The following is a 17686-nucleotide window of genomic DNA, read 5'->3' as shown; positions in this document are numbered from 1 at the left end:
CCTGGACTGATGACTGGACTCGGCATAGCATTCTAGGGTTGAATTTTTTTTCCTTCAGAGTTGTGAAAGGCAGTGCTCCATTGTTTTCTTCTGAGAAGTCTGATGCCATTCTTATTGACATGATTTGTACATGATATTCTCCTTTTCTGTACACTTTTAGAAGCCCTGGTGTGCTGAAAGTTCATGATGATATATGGAAGTGTGTATCACTTCACTGTGCTAGGCATTTGACAGTCCTTTTTAACCCTTCAGTTACAGTAGAAGTTCTTGTTTGATGTCTGTGATAATTGCTTTCTTACTGTTTTCTCTTTTCTCTTCTTTCTTCCATAAGAATCTTGAAAACCTTGAATTGACTTTCTAGCTATTTTGCCTTTTCCTCTTACTTTCCATCTATATTTCTGTTCTGTTCTCTGAGAAATTTCCTAAACTTCATCATCCAACTATTTTATTATAAAGCTCATTGCATTTCCACATTTTTAATTTCCAGTAAATCTTTTCTGTTCTTTGTTACTTAAAAAAACCCCTGACTTTTCGTAGTTGCAACATCTTCTCATAATTACCTTTCTGAGGATACTCCTCCATTCAGTCTATGCCGAGTCTGTTAGTTGCAGGCTTTCCTTAGAGGTTTGGTGATCTATGACTATACATAGTGAAAAGAACAGCACTAAAAATCCAGTGGAAAGGTTTGTATATGTGGGCAGGGCTTGGTGACTGGTGGACTCACTACAGAGTGATTGGGGGCATGGTCATTTGTTCGAGGACCCCCAAGTAAGGTATTTCTCCTTCTGGGGACATGCTTTCTCTCCAGAGAATAGTTCTCTGATCTGTCCAAACAATCCTTGCCAGCACTCTGGGAACAGACCATGGAGGGGCCTGGGGTTGTAACTTTACACATTCCCTCACTCCTGTTCTCTTCTATGCTGCTGACTCTGAGTCTTGAGACTCTCTGATTCTTTTACTCCAAAGAATACCCCTCTAAATTTACTGTTCCCATGGTCATGTTTTGTATAATTTGCAAAAGTAAAGATATTTACAGCACAATCAGTGAAGACTGCTGTCTTTATTTACACCAGTTTTCCTCCATTACACTTCCTCTTGTGCTGGGCAACATTATAGTGGCTGTGGACACTTTCAGATATAAGTAAGAGTAAGCTAAATTAGGGGTATATTTAGTTTGGTTTAATGGGATATATTTCCGTGATTTAAAGTCACTTTTGAGTATTGACAAAGATTTTCTCCTTGACCAAACTCTAGCCAGGCTCCTCTAAGCCCTTTCTTGATTATGCTTCAACCCTGGCCTATAAAGACTTGAAGAAAACGCTAACATAGTTTATAAGTGCTCAAGGCCACATCCCTAGGATGACTCTAGCCTCCCTTAAAGTGCCAGCCTGAGAAAAGCCAAGGCTATCAAAAGAATGTACTGTGTGTTCCGGCAACACCTGAAGGGGGAGTCCCCGTCCCCCAGCCTCTGTGGGAGGCTGATTTCTGTTCTGGCAACACTGAAGGTGGAGGCCCCGTCCCCCAGCCTCTGTGGGAAGGCAGGAGTCTCACTTCAATAAATGCCAGTTAGCAGACTCAGTGGGTTTCACAGGGACAAATGCCCCCCTTCACATTCTCTGTAACTTTTCACTTCCCTGAGTCTTCTGAGTCCCTAGTCACCTCCTTCCCTATTCCTTCATTCTCCCTTTAAAATGCCCAGTCACCTCTCTACAAACGAAGTTGAGTTCATTCCTGGTGGACTCTTCCTTACTGCAACAGTTACTACTGATGAAAACCTGTCCTTACCACTTTAACTAGTGTCTGGCTTTGTTCATCTTTGACAATATAGTGAAGTTATTGCCAGCTCTAGAAATGACTTCCTGGAATAGTCCCACCACCTGCTACACAGGAACAGAAGTTGTAATGCAATATGAATGTGTTCCAGCACCAGAAGGTTATGAGTAGGAGAAACACAGTTGAAACGTATACAGCCAAAAATCAGACTGAAAAATTCTTCCAAACATTAAACATGTAAAATTATAAGCAAAGAATCTGGTTCTCATTGATGCCTGATCAAAAGAGAGACGCTCCTTCCAGGAATAGACTCGATAATGCTATATATACAATTATAAGTGTACCACTTTTTTTTTCTTTTTTGATATGAATTTCACAAAATAGCATTTTTATATTTATAGGAAACAAACCTGCAGCACTACAACAAACAGGCTACACCTGTGTTAAGTCATGTTTTATGCACTCCTACTACCAATAATGAAAAACAAATTGCAACCAACTCTGCCAGTGGAAAGACTGATTGTCTATTTTCTCTATAGAAAGCATTGTACAATTACTGTCGGATGAAGAGGTGATCAATGAGTATGAAGCAAAAAAGGATGAAAAAATATAGAGATATGTCAGATATTTAATAAAAATATTATGTTATTTTCCTGTTTTGTAATTTGTTGTGATCTCTTTGCTTATTCTAAATATTCTTTTAATGGACTAATTTTGTATTGTAATTTATATCCTCTTCTTAGAGAGGGCTGCCTTTGCATAAGCTTCAGGCCACAGAATCTGGATCTGGCCCTGTCTTCCAGTCTTCTGCTGGGCTGCAGAGGAGGAGACTCTTGGCTAGCAGGGTGGGAGCAAAGATCTTTGGGGTGGGAGACATGAACTGTTCCTTAGGCATAGATTCAACTGATTCTTCTCTGGTTTCTGCCTCGTTTTTCATTCACTTTCAATTCCTAAGACACTTAGGTGCTCTGCATCGAGACCTGGCTTGCTTCTTGCTGGTACCATCCTTAGCAGGAAGGTTTTGGTTTTCTTTGCTTTATTAAGTGGGTTACTGCTGACGTACTTGCTTTCTGTCTTCCAAGTGTTCGCTGATATGTCTTGTCTACTAGCGCACTTCTTACATTCTTTGTTCTTAAAATTAGACTTTTTCATTCCCTTACTGTCACATTAGTGACGTTTCAGTAGGGAGCAGAGATAAACATACACGTACGGTTTGTCAATCTTAATCAGAAAAGTTTCCAACTTTAAGGTTCTGGTTCAGAAAGGGTGGGAAGGAAGTTAGGAGATGGGCAGGGAGGGCATGAAACCTGGCCCCGGTCCGGCTCCTGGCCTGCAAAGGGGCAGTTAGATATCCGCTCAGAGAGCAGTACAACCACGGCACGCTGAAAAGAGCACCAGCCTGGGAGGCAGCACCATCAATGATTCAATTACTTACCAGCTGGATGGCTGCGGCCCACTCATTTTTCTGCCTCTTTTTTCTCAATCATAAAGTAGGGAATTATTACTTAATTTCTGGGAGTGTTATGAGGAATAAATAAGATTGTTCCAGCACACAGTAGGAATTCAAGGGTTTTATAGACAGCTCAGATATAAAAACACATGAAAGGTCGCAGCACTTTGAAATAAAACAAGGCATCAGCCTTCGATCCCAGTTAGTCTACCTTCTTGTTTTAAATACAGGTGACACATAGGCTAATTTTCCATTTTGCACTTGATAGATATCTTTTTTTTTTTTTAGAGACACCACTTTTTATTTTTAATTTTTTAAATTTTTTGACGAGGAAGATTGGCCCTGAGCTAATATCTGTGCCCATCTTCCTCTATTTTGTATATGGGACACTGCCACAGCATGGCTTGATGAGTGGTATGTAGGTCCACGCCCAGGATCCGAACCCATGAACCCCAGGCCGCCGAAGCGGAGCACACGAACTTAACCACTACGCCACCGGGCCGGCCCAATAGATATCTCTTTAGAAAGAGACTGGCTTTTAAAAAATATTCTTTTTTATCTTTCAAAATCCAAAAACTTGGAATATTATTCAGTGATAAAAAGAAATGAGCTATCAAACCATGAGCAAACATGGCAGAGCCATTTGAAACTGCTGATATGGAAAATTCTACTTTTGTAAGCAAATAACATGTTCCCCCGTATGGTAAAAAGTACTGGATTTGGGCTCCAAATGCTAGTTACTAACATATAATAATGAACATTCCACAACATCACTGTGTCTCAGTTATTTCAAGACTAAAATGGAGATAAGAAAATCTACCTAACATAGTTGTGATATTTATACAAGATAAAAAATTTAAAAAGCTTTGTAAATTCCAAAAGGGATTCAAAGTTTGTTATAACTAGAGATTATCTACATTGCCCAAATTTTCAATTCACAATCTAGCTTTCGAAATGAACCTTACCATATGAGAGTTAACAATGCACAAACTTAGGTTTAGGTCTAAATATTATTTCTCTATACCAATGTGTCCATAAAGGCCACCCTACTGTTTATTTAATTAAATTGAACTAAAAGTGAGTTCTTACTATAGTCAAGGTATAGTATTAAGTGCTGAGGGATCATTAAGATGAGTAATTGCTGAGAGATGTTGGAGTTTGGTCCAGTCAGAGCAAGAGATTCCATGGAGCACCTTGGGTATTTAGTTAAGAACCTAGACACATCACATTCTTGGACTAAGTAAAAAATTAAGAGACCCACTTTAACAAAGAATAAAACCAAATTCACCTGGACAAAAGGACCCACCAATTATTTAGCTGTCTGGCAGAACAAAACTCAACACTCTTTAAAGAAAGAGGATAAAATCCAGACTCCTTACAATGTATCTTTATCAATATCCACTATATAATTAACAATAACTAGACATGCAAAGCAGAAAAATGTGACCTATCATCAAGAGAAAAAGAAGTCGACATAAATAGACCCACAAGATGATCCAGAATTGGAATTAGCAGACAAGGACCTTAAGGTAATTACTATAAATATGTCCAAGAACTTAAAGGAAAATATAGTCAAAGTGAATGGACAGAGAAATGCAAGCAATAAAAAAGGACTAAATTGAAATATTACAACAGAAAAGTACATTATCTGAAGTGAAATTTTACTAAAAGGTCTTAAAAGTAAGGTAAATACCAAGAGAATTACCCTGGAGAACAACACAGTCAATCTGCTAAATAGCAAAAATAAAGACAAAACACAAATCTACAGGAAGGAATGAAGAACACTGATAATGGAAAAATATGGTGGTAAATACAAAAGATTATCTTTTTGCTTCTCTTAATATGTTTAAAAGGCAACTAGCTATTTAAAGCCAAAATAACAACACTATACTGTGGAGTTTATTACAAAAGTAGATGTAAAATATACAGCAACAATGCCACAAGATATGGAAGGTAAATGGAATCACACTTTTGCAAAGTGCTTACATTTTCCATAAAATTGCAGTCATGTGTCACTTATACATTCTGAGAAATGTGTCATTAGGTGATTTTGTCATTGTATGAATATCACAGAGTGTACTTACACAAACCTAGACGGTATAGCCTATTGCACACCTAGGCTGTATGGTACTCACGTTATGTGACCATCATCATATACGTGGTCTGTTGTTGACCGAAATGTCCTTATGCGGAGTACGCCTGTACTGTGTTACCTCTACGTAAACTGAGATAAGTTAAGGACGTAGATCACAGTCCCTAGAGCAATACCCAAAAGTAATTCAAAAGGCAAAACTAAAAGTCAACAAAGGTATTAAGATAAAATGTTAAAAATATTTCATTAACCTAATGAGGTCAGAAAAGGAAGAGAAACACAGAGCAGGTGTGACAATGAGAAATAAACCCAACCAAATGAATAATCATATTAAAGGTAAATGGAGGGCCGGCCCCGTGGCTTAGTGGTTGAGTGAGCGCGCTCCACTGCTGGCGACCCGGGTTCGGATCCCGGGCTCGCACCGACGCGCTGCTTCTCCGGCCATGCTGAGGCCGCGTCCCACATGCAGCAACTAGAAGGATGTGCAGCTATGACACACAACTATCTACTGGGGCTTTGGGGGGAAAAAATAAATAAATAAAATCTTTAAAGGTAAATGGACTAAACACTCTATTTAAAAAGGAGTAAATACCAGACTGGTTAAACAGGGCAAGAAACAACTATATGTCTAAATTATATGTCTATATGTCTAGACAACTATATGTCTGAAAGTGATATATTTTAAATATCCAATATTTAAATTTAAAGTAACAGAATATAAACATATATTTAAAATATTTTTAAATTTAAATATTTAAATGTAAAGTCACAGATAGGTTGGAAAAAGCATATAGAAAGAATACCATATAAGGACTAAGTGTGAGAAAGCTCATGTGATTACATTAACATCACGCAAAGCAGTCTCCAAGACAAGGAGAGTTACTGAGATAAAGAGCCACATTTTACAATGATAAAAGGCTCAACCCATCAAGACAACATAACAACCTTAAATGTATATGCACTTCATAAGAAAGCTTCACAATATAAAAGCATATTAATATAATATGAAATAATATAAATACAATTTCAATTAAAAATGTTTAAATATTGAGAGAAATAAATAAAAAGTGAAAGTACAAGGTCTGTGCATCTTCTTTTCCTGTAAAGTTTTCTCCTGTGTGTGTGAAATTTTCAGTTGGATTAGAATGGAGAGGCGAGGTTTGGGGTTATATATTAATTGTTCAATGACCCAGCATCATTTATTATACTATTAAAAACTTCTGAACATTTGAATAATTTCATTAACATTCAAAACCATAAGGGTGATCTGCAACCTGTGACTCTACCTGTCTCAACAATGAATATTTTTTGACACAAAGAATTTATTTATAAAAAGAAAGTGAGGGCTGGCCCCGTGGCATGGCAGTTAAGTGCGCGCACTCTGCTGCTGGCGGCCCGGTTCGGATCTCGGGTGCGCACCGACGCACCGCTTCTCTGGCCATGTTGAGGCCACGTCCCACAAACAGAAACTAGAAGGATGTGCAGCTATGACACACAACTATCTACTGGGGCTTTGGGGGAAAAAAAAATAAGTAAATAAAATTATAAAAAAAAAAAAAAGAAAGTGAGAAGTATTCTAGGTATTGATGTTCTATGACATTAAAACATCCCAACAATACAATGGAACTTACACTGCCGAACAGACAAAAAACTATAAAGTTGCTTATCTTACTAACAGAAAACAAGGCGAACGGAATAAAATATGCATATTTTGAAGCAGTCTCTACAAGGTAAATTACAAGCACAGTACTCCTTGACATCTTCAGGCTTACAGCACCTCTATCACCATTTAACGTACTGAGATGAAGTATATTATAGTGGTAGATAAGCACAGATTCAAGGTCTTCCAAAGAAAGACCCAATAATCTTGAGTAAGTTACCGGTCCACATTTTAAGAGTGTTTGTAATGAGTATCATCTGTAGTCCAAGGAATATATGGATAGAATGTTATTACTAGATGAAGAGGATTCTAAAACACAAGAAATCTGCAGTGAGAGACCAACTTACTAAGATTTTACAGGAGTTAGAAAGAGAGTAGCTGAAAGTTCTCTTGGGACTGTGCCATGTAAATTATTTGGGTAAAGATCTAAATTCAATGGGTACTTTTATCATATTCTTGAACTTGTCCCTGGCCAGCTGCTCTCTTTCCATTGCTTAGAATCACGGCATTTTACAAGTGTCCAATCCGTTTTCCATACTACATCCAGAATCATTTTTCTAAAATATAAATCTGATCATGTCATTTTTCTGTTTAAAACCTTCCAATTGCATATAGAATAAAGTCCAAATTCCTCAGCAGGGCATGCAAGGTCCCCATAATCAGGCCTCTATTCACCAGTATTTATTGCCCCCATCAGCGCTGTTACCCCAGCCCTCTGCTCCAGTATCCTTCTCTCTCACCTGCCCTCCAGTCCCTCTATTAGCATCCTTCATACACTGAGACAGTCATGCAGTCGCACACCTCTATGTCATCCTTCTGCTACTGTCAATTCCTCCAATGCTTTCTCCCCATCCTTCTACTGGGCTGGTACTATGTCTTATCTCTATGGTCCCAGTGCACAGCACTGTGTCTGGCATATAATTGTGCTTACTAAACATGTGTTGAAAGAATAAACTTACTTATTCTAACGTCTCATAGGAAGTGGCCAAGATTTCCTGACAACCAGTTCATCCACTTGAGGTGCTTTGCAGCTCAAAAATACTACAGCAAAATTGGTGAGTCTCAGTGATAAATATAATTGAATGTTTGCCCAATAGTAAGTCTACCCCTGCCTTGCCTTTTTGTTCTAAACATGGTATTTTTTATAAGCCCACATTTATTGGGGTTTAGTCTTACTGACACCATTATTAATCTATGTAATATTTTTGGATGATTTGTCCTTGTTATGTGCTCCTCTTCACATTCTTAGTTCAAGTCATGCTTCAAACATCATGAAGATCACAAAAAATCCCCTTGTGCTTCCAGCAGCGAGAGTGGGAAAGTAGCCACTTTAAAATATGCCCAGAGAGTCTGTTCTCCTTAACAAGGCCTGCCCTCAAGGGAAACTATTTTGCCAGGGCCTAAATGACTGGGGGAAGGAAAATACTCACTCCAGCCCCCTCTAGCCTTCCAGTCCCACCAAAGGGAACTAGGAAACACTTGTGAAGGTCACAGCCCAGGGGCACAGGCTCAATAAAAGACTGAGACCCGATGACAGGAATACACAACACTTTCCCTTCCCTACACCTTCCCTTCACATCAACAGGGCTCCTGTGTAATAAGAGGGGATTACAACGGAAAGAACTGCATGTCTCAGACCCTATTTAAGAAAGGGTCTCAAGGGAAACCCAAGGATAACAGGGGAGACAAAAACAAGGATAGTGCAGAAAATTTTAGTCTCTGACTAATCTTCAAATTATACTCATCATTCTACCACTCAAAATCTCTAATAGTGCCTCAGCCTCTCACTCTGGGTGCCCCATAAACATCTTCAGCACATATCTAAAACTTTGCTGTCTTTCCCAGCAGCATCCCACTCACCCATTCCCTGACTTGCTCCCACCCCCTACCTCAGTTAAGGTAGAGGAATACATCCACACACCTAACATTCCACTGGATTCCAAATCCTATTGATTCTACAGAGCAGTCCTGAGAGGGAAGTTGAATTCCTTCACTGAATTAAAGAACTAATGGACAAGCCAGTCAAGTAACTTACTGGAACCAGGAGGTAACACTACACGTAATTAAGATAACCCAAGTTAGAAGGGTCAGCCACAGTTACAGGGTACCATTGGATTACCTTTAAATAATTATGCATGAATGCTCTGCAGTAGTACAAAGAAATGAGAAACTGTAATAAAATTAATTATTAATCATATACACACACACACACATTTCTAGTAGGAAGTCAATACATATTTGTTGAATGAACAATCGTGGTTATGCAGTCTAAGGGGGAAAGGATGGTACAATATGTTACTGGGCTTCTACTTGAATTCACTCAGCCTTTCAAATCCACAATATGTGCATCCGATTACTGGCACATTTTGCTAAGCATCTATCATCTCTGCTGCTTAATGTCTACAATGAAGAGAGAAATACATAGGAAATGCAATAAGCATTACTGATATATGGGTACTTAAACTGTTTTCTCTTCTTAACATAATTGTCTTTATCATCTAGCAGCTGAGTAAGTAGATACTATGATGCAAAGTAGCTGGTGTTGATAATGGCACACAGCACACTTCAGAAAAAGAACAATGTGGCCGCTTGGAAGATTTAGCACCAGGTCAGTAGCAGCCATCATTTTCTCTTTGTCTTTTATACTTAACGGTGACTCAGAAACAAAACAGGAGTCTGATTTTTTTGGCAACTAGAACCTTGTGCTCAAGTTCAATAAGCATTTTTCATATGATTGATAAATGTTTGTATTGAAGGATGGAAATGGTTTGAATTTTTAAAAATAATTAAATGTACTTTCTTCCATTAAAAGAAAATTCTAGTTATTTCCTCTATGTTATATAATGCTGAATAACCAGCCTATAAGCACACTGGCAAATTATTCCTCTTCTTTCTGTCTAATCTAGTGTATTAGTTTGTTTTTTTATTTTGTTTTGACTCAGCAGACTTCAAGGGGACATGTGGTAAGAAGTTATTTTCCATTCTATTGAAGATCATCATTTAAGACAGGCAGCACATCAGTTACTTTCATTTTTGTATAGACACAGAAGGCTAGGTAGAGGAGGGGGAAGAAATAGGACCCATGAGTACTGTTATATTATTAACATACAAAGCACGTATGGAACAATGTGTGTTAAATGTCACTTGTAAGTATGATATATTTTGGTCCTCACACTCTGCTCTATCCATCAGCAGTACTTGTGGGGAAATTTTAAACATAGTTTCTGACTTTTAAAGGTCTCTGAGCTTGATTACTTTTAATATACTTCAAGACTGAAAAAGGTTCTACTGTAAGTGTTCTGCAAACCCAGGCACATATAAACACTCAACAGTAAAACAAATATAAACAAATTTCATCATTGGTGTCTTGGAACAAAATACATTCAGTAACTGATCTAAACTATAAGATAATTTTTGGACTGCTCAAAAAATTGAGAGAGCCGAAACCTGTCAATCATAAAATAAGCAGCCCTCCTACAGAGAAGAGCCTTCCCATTAGACTCCTGACACCTTGAGACCAGGTTTAAGATGTATTAGTGCTACAATCTACTCTTAATTTTCAAGGTAAGCAAAACATTCTGATCAACCCTGACCTTATTTTTCATTATAGTTCCCAACACACAAGAAACTTTTCTGTTAACCTTATAAGCTACTTACATCTTGCAAAATTAGTGGCTTCAAGATCAACAACTAGATTAGTGTTATGGGAATTCTTCCAGCTTCCTAGAATCATCTCACAATTGGAGTCTTTGCCAGTCATTCTACTGGCTTTGCGTTTTTCATGAATATTTATTTTCAGCTTGGAAGTCATATATTCTAACATCTGTTCAGATTTCCCCCCTTTCCATAAAATAATGCAGTATTTTCCCCACAAACAAGGCTGATACAACCTAATGAGATTTTGAAAACAAATTTTCACAATTTTTATTTCAGTGACTATACAATCATGTCAATGAAAACAAATTAACTATTCTTTCATCTATCCTTAACCAATTTTAAACTCATAAGAATTTAATATTCCATCTAAATCTCAACGTTAATATGTAATTTTTATGGGTGTGGCAGGGCAGAGGAGGACCATAGTTAAAATATCCATGTTTAAATTCCACTATGATTGTCTTTTTGCAATTCCATGAAGATGCACTTAGAAATAGACATGATTAACATCATGTAGCTACAAGCACGAAATGTGAATAATTAATGGTTTCTCAGCTTCAGGTAAAGTGGTATCAAATCTCAGAGGGCTGACAATACAAAACCTCACTGAACAACTGTGTACTACCATTGCTCTACTCTTTGACCAAATCAGCTCTCCATCCTGTATTGGGCTAAAAGCCAGAAAAAAGGAATGATAGATAACTACTGGGAGCACTTATGTTAAGAATCTTTTGTTTTGCTCATGATAGAGCTCCTTGAAAGGAATGTAAAAATCAGAATGCTCAAAAAATATATAGCATTCGTATTTTGGTATCTGATGTTATTTTCAAGGATACTTTTCATTCTTTGAAAAACACTGAAAAGAAAGAAAATATCTCTACAAATATATTTCTAGAATATCCCTGATGTGCTGACAAGACCCTGCAGGATCATTCTTTGTCCAGCTCTCCATTCTCTTTTCTAGCCACCTTCCCTTTTGCTGTAAGTACACTCCAAATCCTTTAGTTCTTTGAGGTTTTTGAGCATTTTCTTCCTGTCTAGAAGATTCTCCTCTCTCTACTTCCCACTCCCCAGTGTCACTTCATTAATTTCAGATATTACCTTCAACATCACTCACTTAAGGAAGGTCTGTAACTCTCCCATACTTGGTCGCATCCCTGTTATAAATTCCTATTGCTGTCTGTAGCACTCATCACCATTGTAACTATTTATTTAATAAAGTGGTCACAAATTAGTAGCTTACTAGATACAATCAGTTATACTTGGCTCAAGTTTTATAGTTTTTAAAAATCTGAGCCACTGTTTACAATTGGAGGATTCCACATACATGTTATGGTAACCCTATTTCATTTATATTTATCCCTAAATGAAAGCAAGAAAATGTTCATTGAAAACCCAGATCACTTCTCATTGTCCTTCTTTCTCCCTTTCCCATGCCAGTGATCATCCAAAGTACTTTAAAAATCTATGAAATTTCACAAATTGAAATGAATTTTCTCCTCACTTTCTCATCCTCATCAACATCCAATTTCATCTTGGGGATAAACAGGAAAATAACAAGCCTTGGCTTTAAAGAATTTGCATATTTTAGTACTTTGCTCTATTTCTTAGTTTTTATAACTTGACTCATTTTGTTTCAGTCCCAACATACTTGTATGTTATCTGAAAAAAATGGCCTGGATTTCTTATCATAGATCTTAGGCAACCTGGCACATAACTGTGTTGCTCAAAAAATGTATTGCTTTCATGAAATATTCCATGCTATGCTATATAATGAGAACCTGCATTACAAAAGTGCTTTAAGTCAGAATAGATAAGTACCTTTCCTAGCTACTTAAGGTACTAACACAATATTTTGGGGAACCAGTGAAGTGCTACATAACAGTATTTTTCCTGTATGTGTTGAAAAAGAATCCTATCGCAAAGGATGTTGGTAATGCTGAAATCTTTTAAAATTTTATTTAAAACTTTTCCTTTCAATTAACCTTCTGTAACAAAACATACATCATGCAACTAATATTTTTCAGCCAAACGTTCCATTTCTTTCTGCAAATAGGATTTGAAATTTTTCATATGCTGAAGTCCCTTCAGCATACTCAGTATTTCCTTCTAAAATAGTTTATACATACATATTTCTTTCTCTTAATGTTAAAGTAACTATTTTACTCTCTGAGACTAAATTAAGTGTTCTTCCACACCATTTTCCCAATTTCTTTCTACCGGTTCTCTAAGAAAAACTTCTTTTCTGCTTCTAAATATTCCTATCTATGAAGATGCTCAGGGATACAAAGATATGCACTCTAAGAATTTATTTCAGCCATGTATAATGACATATGTTGAATTAATTTTCAACTGTACAAAGAAAATATACCAACAGAACAAAACAGCATGTAAACATCTCAGCTATTACAAATCCACTCTAAAATCATTACCATTTTGGTTTTATTCAGATTATCATATTCATCTTGAAAAATGCTTGGATGTATCCTCAAAAGAATTTTTTTTTAAAAGCAGCCAGATGGACATTATAGCATAATAATATTGGAGAGAGCAGGCTGAAGGCTGACAGACCTCATCCTGTAATCAGGCTGAAAGGACGGTAACCTTGGAAACCGTTCTCTTAATACCAGTGGCCAACATACAGTATTGAGTGGTGCTATGAAAAATCCCATATTTCTTCCAAAATACCCTGCCACTATTTTCAGATTGTTTGAGAAATGCCAAACGTACCGCTCTCACTGTTATTTCCCGTGGTACTAAAATGACACACATACCAATACATGCCAAGAACTTTTAGTACCACTTGTATTTCCTTGGAATGTAACATCACACTATATCATCTATTGCAAGGGAACAGAAGAGGGAACAATTTTTGGCAAAAATAATATGTCTTTCTGCTGTGTTCTCCACGAATCAAAGGGTTAGTAGAAAGTGAAGAAGAAGAGGAAGAAATGAGAGGGAACTTACAAAGATTAAATGTTACACGTTCTTTACATATTTAAAATATTAAATACTACATGCCCTTAAAAAAATAGTTATGCATACTTGGTACCGAGTTTCGTGTCAGGTGCATTATGTATATTATCTTTAGTGCTCACCGTTACACTAAAGCAGATATTATTATCTCCATTTTTACTGACACTTTCATAATGTATAGGATTCTCTTTCCAGTGAGATTAAAAACTTGCCCATGTTCACACAGGTCCTGTGTGCCAGAGCTGGGATGTGAACTCACATCTATCTCCCTCTACAGGCCACTTGTCCAGCAGCAGAGCCAGACTGAGAGTTTCCTGATTTACACAGGCAGTGAGAGGTGGATGCACTTGCTCTGAAAAGGCACACAGGTGTCTGTGTGCGTATTAACTTGGGTTCACTTCTTAGGACTTCTCATGACCACTCCCACTTCCTTCAAGCATCAAGTATCTCAACATGATGGGGGCTCAATATGATGAAAAAAGATATCTTTTTAGATCTGTTTAGGAAAGACATCCTAAATAAGTGCACTTAGATTAAAAATAAAACAAAACACAGTGTACTTTAGGGCAAAGTCTGCATTTAAACCCTTTCTTTTTTTTTCTTCCAGTGACAGTTTTCTCAAACTTTTTTCTTCCACAACAGGAATCATATACAGTGACCAAGCAAGTGACGGGCCAGAATAACAGCAGCGAGGATTAAGGCAATCCCCATCAACAGAAGGCATCCTACTTTAAAACGTTTACCTTTTCAAGAGTCAGTTCTAACAAATATATATTCTTACTTGCTGATTTCAGAAATAATAATTTTATTTTAATGACAAGCAGAGTTACCACTAATAGCCTACACAACAGAAAACAGATTTCTTCACCAGTGTTTAACTGGCGCATTTATGTACGGAATTGGAACGGCATTAAATCTGCTTGATTGAAAATGCACAATCAGCATTCCTAATATATTTTTTTAGAACTGACCAAAAAAATTCTTTTAATCCTAATCAATCATCCTCTGTTTAACTTTGGCAAGTTGTGAATGACAGGAAAACATCTCTGGGTACAGACGGTATTCCTAGTTTGTGAAACTAGCTTCTTTGTTACTGCTCAACACCAGAAGGGAAAAAAAAAAGACCGGTAACTTGATTTTCATAAAGAATCTCCCAGAAAAAAATAATATAAGAACTAAACTACTATTTGTTCATATAAGAAATAATTTACTTTAATAAAATTAGAAAGCTGATGATGATACTTTTAATTTTGGGGGAACTGAGAAGCAGAAGTTTTAAATAAATCCAATCATTTTTGTTATCATTTTCCCAAAAAGGATGAAGATTTTCAACAAAGAGAGATGGTGCAGTACCAGATGCAGATCATTCACTAAAAATAAAAATCAGGGTAGGCATCAGGTTTATTATTCCTCCAAGGAGTGCTTAATAAATATACAATCTTAAGGCACCTTTTTTTCTCTCTTTCTTTGGTTTTCAGGCAAATCTACCTCAGGGATAATTTTAAGTACGTTTATCATCAACAGTCACTTGTGCCTGCCTGAAAATACGGAGAATAGCAATAAACTCAGCAAAAAGGTTGGAGCCAATGAAATGCTGTTTGAAGAAAGTAGAATTTTCTACCTGAAAAACATTTTGGTTTCTCCAAAAATGTAGTTTAACTTTCTTCTCCCACAGATTGTTATATCCTAGGTAACCACGTTACTTTGATCTTTTCAACTACAGCATCAAAGCTTAGACGACAGTTGTAGTCCATATTCCTACACTTAAGAATTCAACTCCTAGATTTATAAACTTCTCACCTGCGAATATAATATGTAGCTTAATTTACTATCCTGCATTGGATGATGTGGCATTTCCCTGGAGAGTGTTTTCTTTCCTCAAACTGTCAAATTGTTAGCAAACAGCTATGGATAGGATAGAGCAGGGTTCCATGTGAATTACATCTTTGTATAAACATAGATTCTCAAACACCTTCCCAATGGCCTTTATTTACTCTCTATCAGCTGAAGATAAAGAGGCCTGTTCTAAGCAAAAAGGCAAATATGTCATTCCCCCAGCTCTTTCACCCTTTTGGTGGCATCACTGACATGAAAACAAGCCCACAGTGAGCTAGTATGAGCCAGTTTTGTATCTACAATGCTGGGCCACAGAAGAGGCAGCGTACAGACAGAGAATCCAGAGAGGGATGATGAGGCTCAAGCAGAAGAGATTCTGAAGGCTCAGATGATTATTTTTGTAAATTGCTATAAGAATGCCTCATTATCTTATAATTAAATTTGATTTAGTGATTCCATCTATACCTGGTAAATCAGAGAAGAGAAGGATGCACTCATTAAAGCCATTAGCCAAAAGCCGGTCCCGCAGCTGCTGAAGAATTGCTACTCCAATACAGAATGGGAAAGAGGAATTCCCAAGTAGTAAGGTATCCCAGAGGTGGAAAATTTTGTGCAGTGGAAATACATCTGTAAAATGACAAAAGTAAAAAAATAAGTTAAAATAAAAAATAAAATAACAAAAATTAAAACAATAACAAGCTGCTTTACTAGACATATGACAATCACCTTATGATCATAGGTAAAACTTTTTATAAACTGTTTATTTGGCTTTGTAGATCTATTGACTCCTAAGGCATCTTAAAAAGTGATAATCAGATTGCTCGAAGAGATGACATTTTCTAACCTCCATTATCAATCTGGTATAGTTGTTCCATTCATTATATTCCTTCTTAGAATTTTCCACATACATTATTCTCACTAGTTTATTTACCTAGATGAACTTTAGTATTGTTTTAGATTCAGTATCATTACATTTCTATTATGTACTCTAAATAATTGCTTTATTAAATTCCTAACAAAAAGTCTGATTAGCAATTTTCTATTTTTTGCAATTTCTTTTTTTAATTTCACAATACTGTAGATATCTTTTCAGGCCAAGGTATACAGCTTTACTTCAAATATTGTATTCCATTTATTATATGTACATATTTAAGTAGGATGTCCAGTGTATTAATGTCTGTAACTGATAAAAGTACTACACATTCACATAATTTGCTTAATTTCTAGAGGAATTCTAGTTTAGGAAATAATGAAGTATTAGAGGATCTCTAAAAATTTCCTATTTGGTTGTAAAAGTTGCCTTCCAAAGCTTTACGTAAATACTACAGTTAATGTTAATTTCTTTTTCAATAGAGGGTAGAGATTTTATGATGTCACGACATGTAAAATAGGTTTTCATCCTATACAACTCTTTTTGATATCCAGCAATCAGAACAATTGAAATTTTTTCTACCCAAATGTATTACATTAGTATCACATAAAGATATTTATATAATTGAATCTACTTAATATTATTGCAATTATAAATACTGGGAAGAATGGAGCTGTCCTTTCGCTAATACAATATTCAAAGAAAGGGGAAAATGATACTTACGAGTAAACATGGTGAGAAACCAAGGGATGGCATAGAGCTATGAGCAGAAAAAGAAAGGGGTGCGGGGGATGGATAAAGAGGAAACAAAAGAGATAATTAGAGTGATTACCAATAAACTGAATGGTAAAATGCTCCATGTTTTGGTCTACTCCATTGATTAAAATAAAAGAGAATGTAGATAATTATAATTATCACAAATACTTTATTAAATAATGATATCTATTACAAATGATGCAGAGAACCCTTTTGCTAAGGATTATTCCAGAGAATGTCTTCCTTTCATCAAAGGACACACTCAAAACAATGCCTAATCCAAACACAATACTAGCATGCTGATTCAAGGGTGTATTGCTCAGGTTGTACAAAATATTGCTGAGATTTTAACAGTCCTCATCAGTGCTGAGTTACCTTACTGAGTATTTTTGCACACTGATGAGATGATATTTGAAAAATGTTCAAATGTCTCATAAAAAGGTGTTATGAAGCATATGCTTTTCATTACCACTTTCTAAATTAATACGAAGCTTCGTAACACACAAAGTAATAAGATCTAGGAATGAAATAATTTGGTTCTTTAGCTGAGTGACAAATTTATTTTCCTAAGTTTATTGCCTAGGAATGAAAAAAAAACACACACACGTACACTTT

At 36.4% G+C, this 17686-nt stretch overlaps 1 protein-coding gene across 8 annotated transcripts in view; it reads right to left on the bottom strand.

Annotated features, from left to right (window-relative positions):
* Positions 1 to 17686, bottom strand: part of TBCK (TBC1 domain containing kinase) — a 213167-nt gene that overhangs the window by 79115 nt on the left and 116366 nt on the right. For all 8 annotated transcript variants that reach the window (XM_087437764.1, XM_087437761.1, XM_087437765.1 and 5 more), the window contains 2 exons: positions 17039 to 17075; positions 15910 to 16071 (listed from right to left, as the gene is read on the bottom strand). In XM_087437764.1, coding sequence (XP_087293890.1) covers positions 15910 to 16071; positions 17039 to 17075 — 199 coding nt within the window. The remainder of the gene's footprint in view (positions 1 to 15909; positions 16072 to 17038; positions 17076 to 17686) is intronic.

The sequence above is a fragment of the Ceratotherium simum genome, chromosome 12, assembly GCF_057802395.1.
Source record: "Ceratotherium simum simum isolate JZ-2026a chromosome 12, ASM5780239v1, whole genome shotgun sequence".
NCBI classification, from domain to species: domain Eukaryota; kingdom Metazoa; phylum Chordata; class Mammalia; order Perissodactyla; family Rhinocerotidae; genus Ceratotherium; species Ceratotherium simum.
The sequence above is the reverse complement of the archived record's forward strand: the minus strand, read 5'-3'. Positions and strand labels throughout refer to the sequence as shown.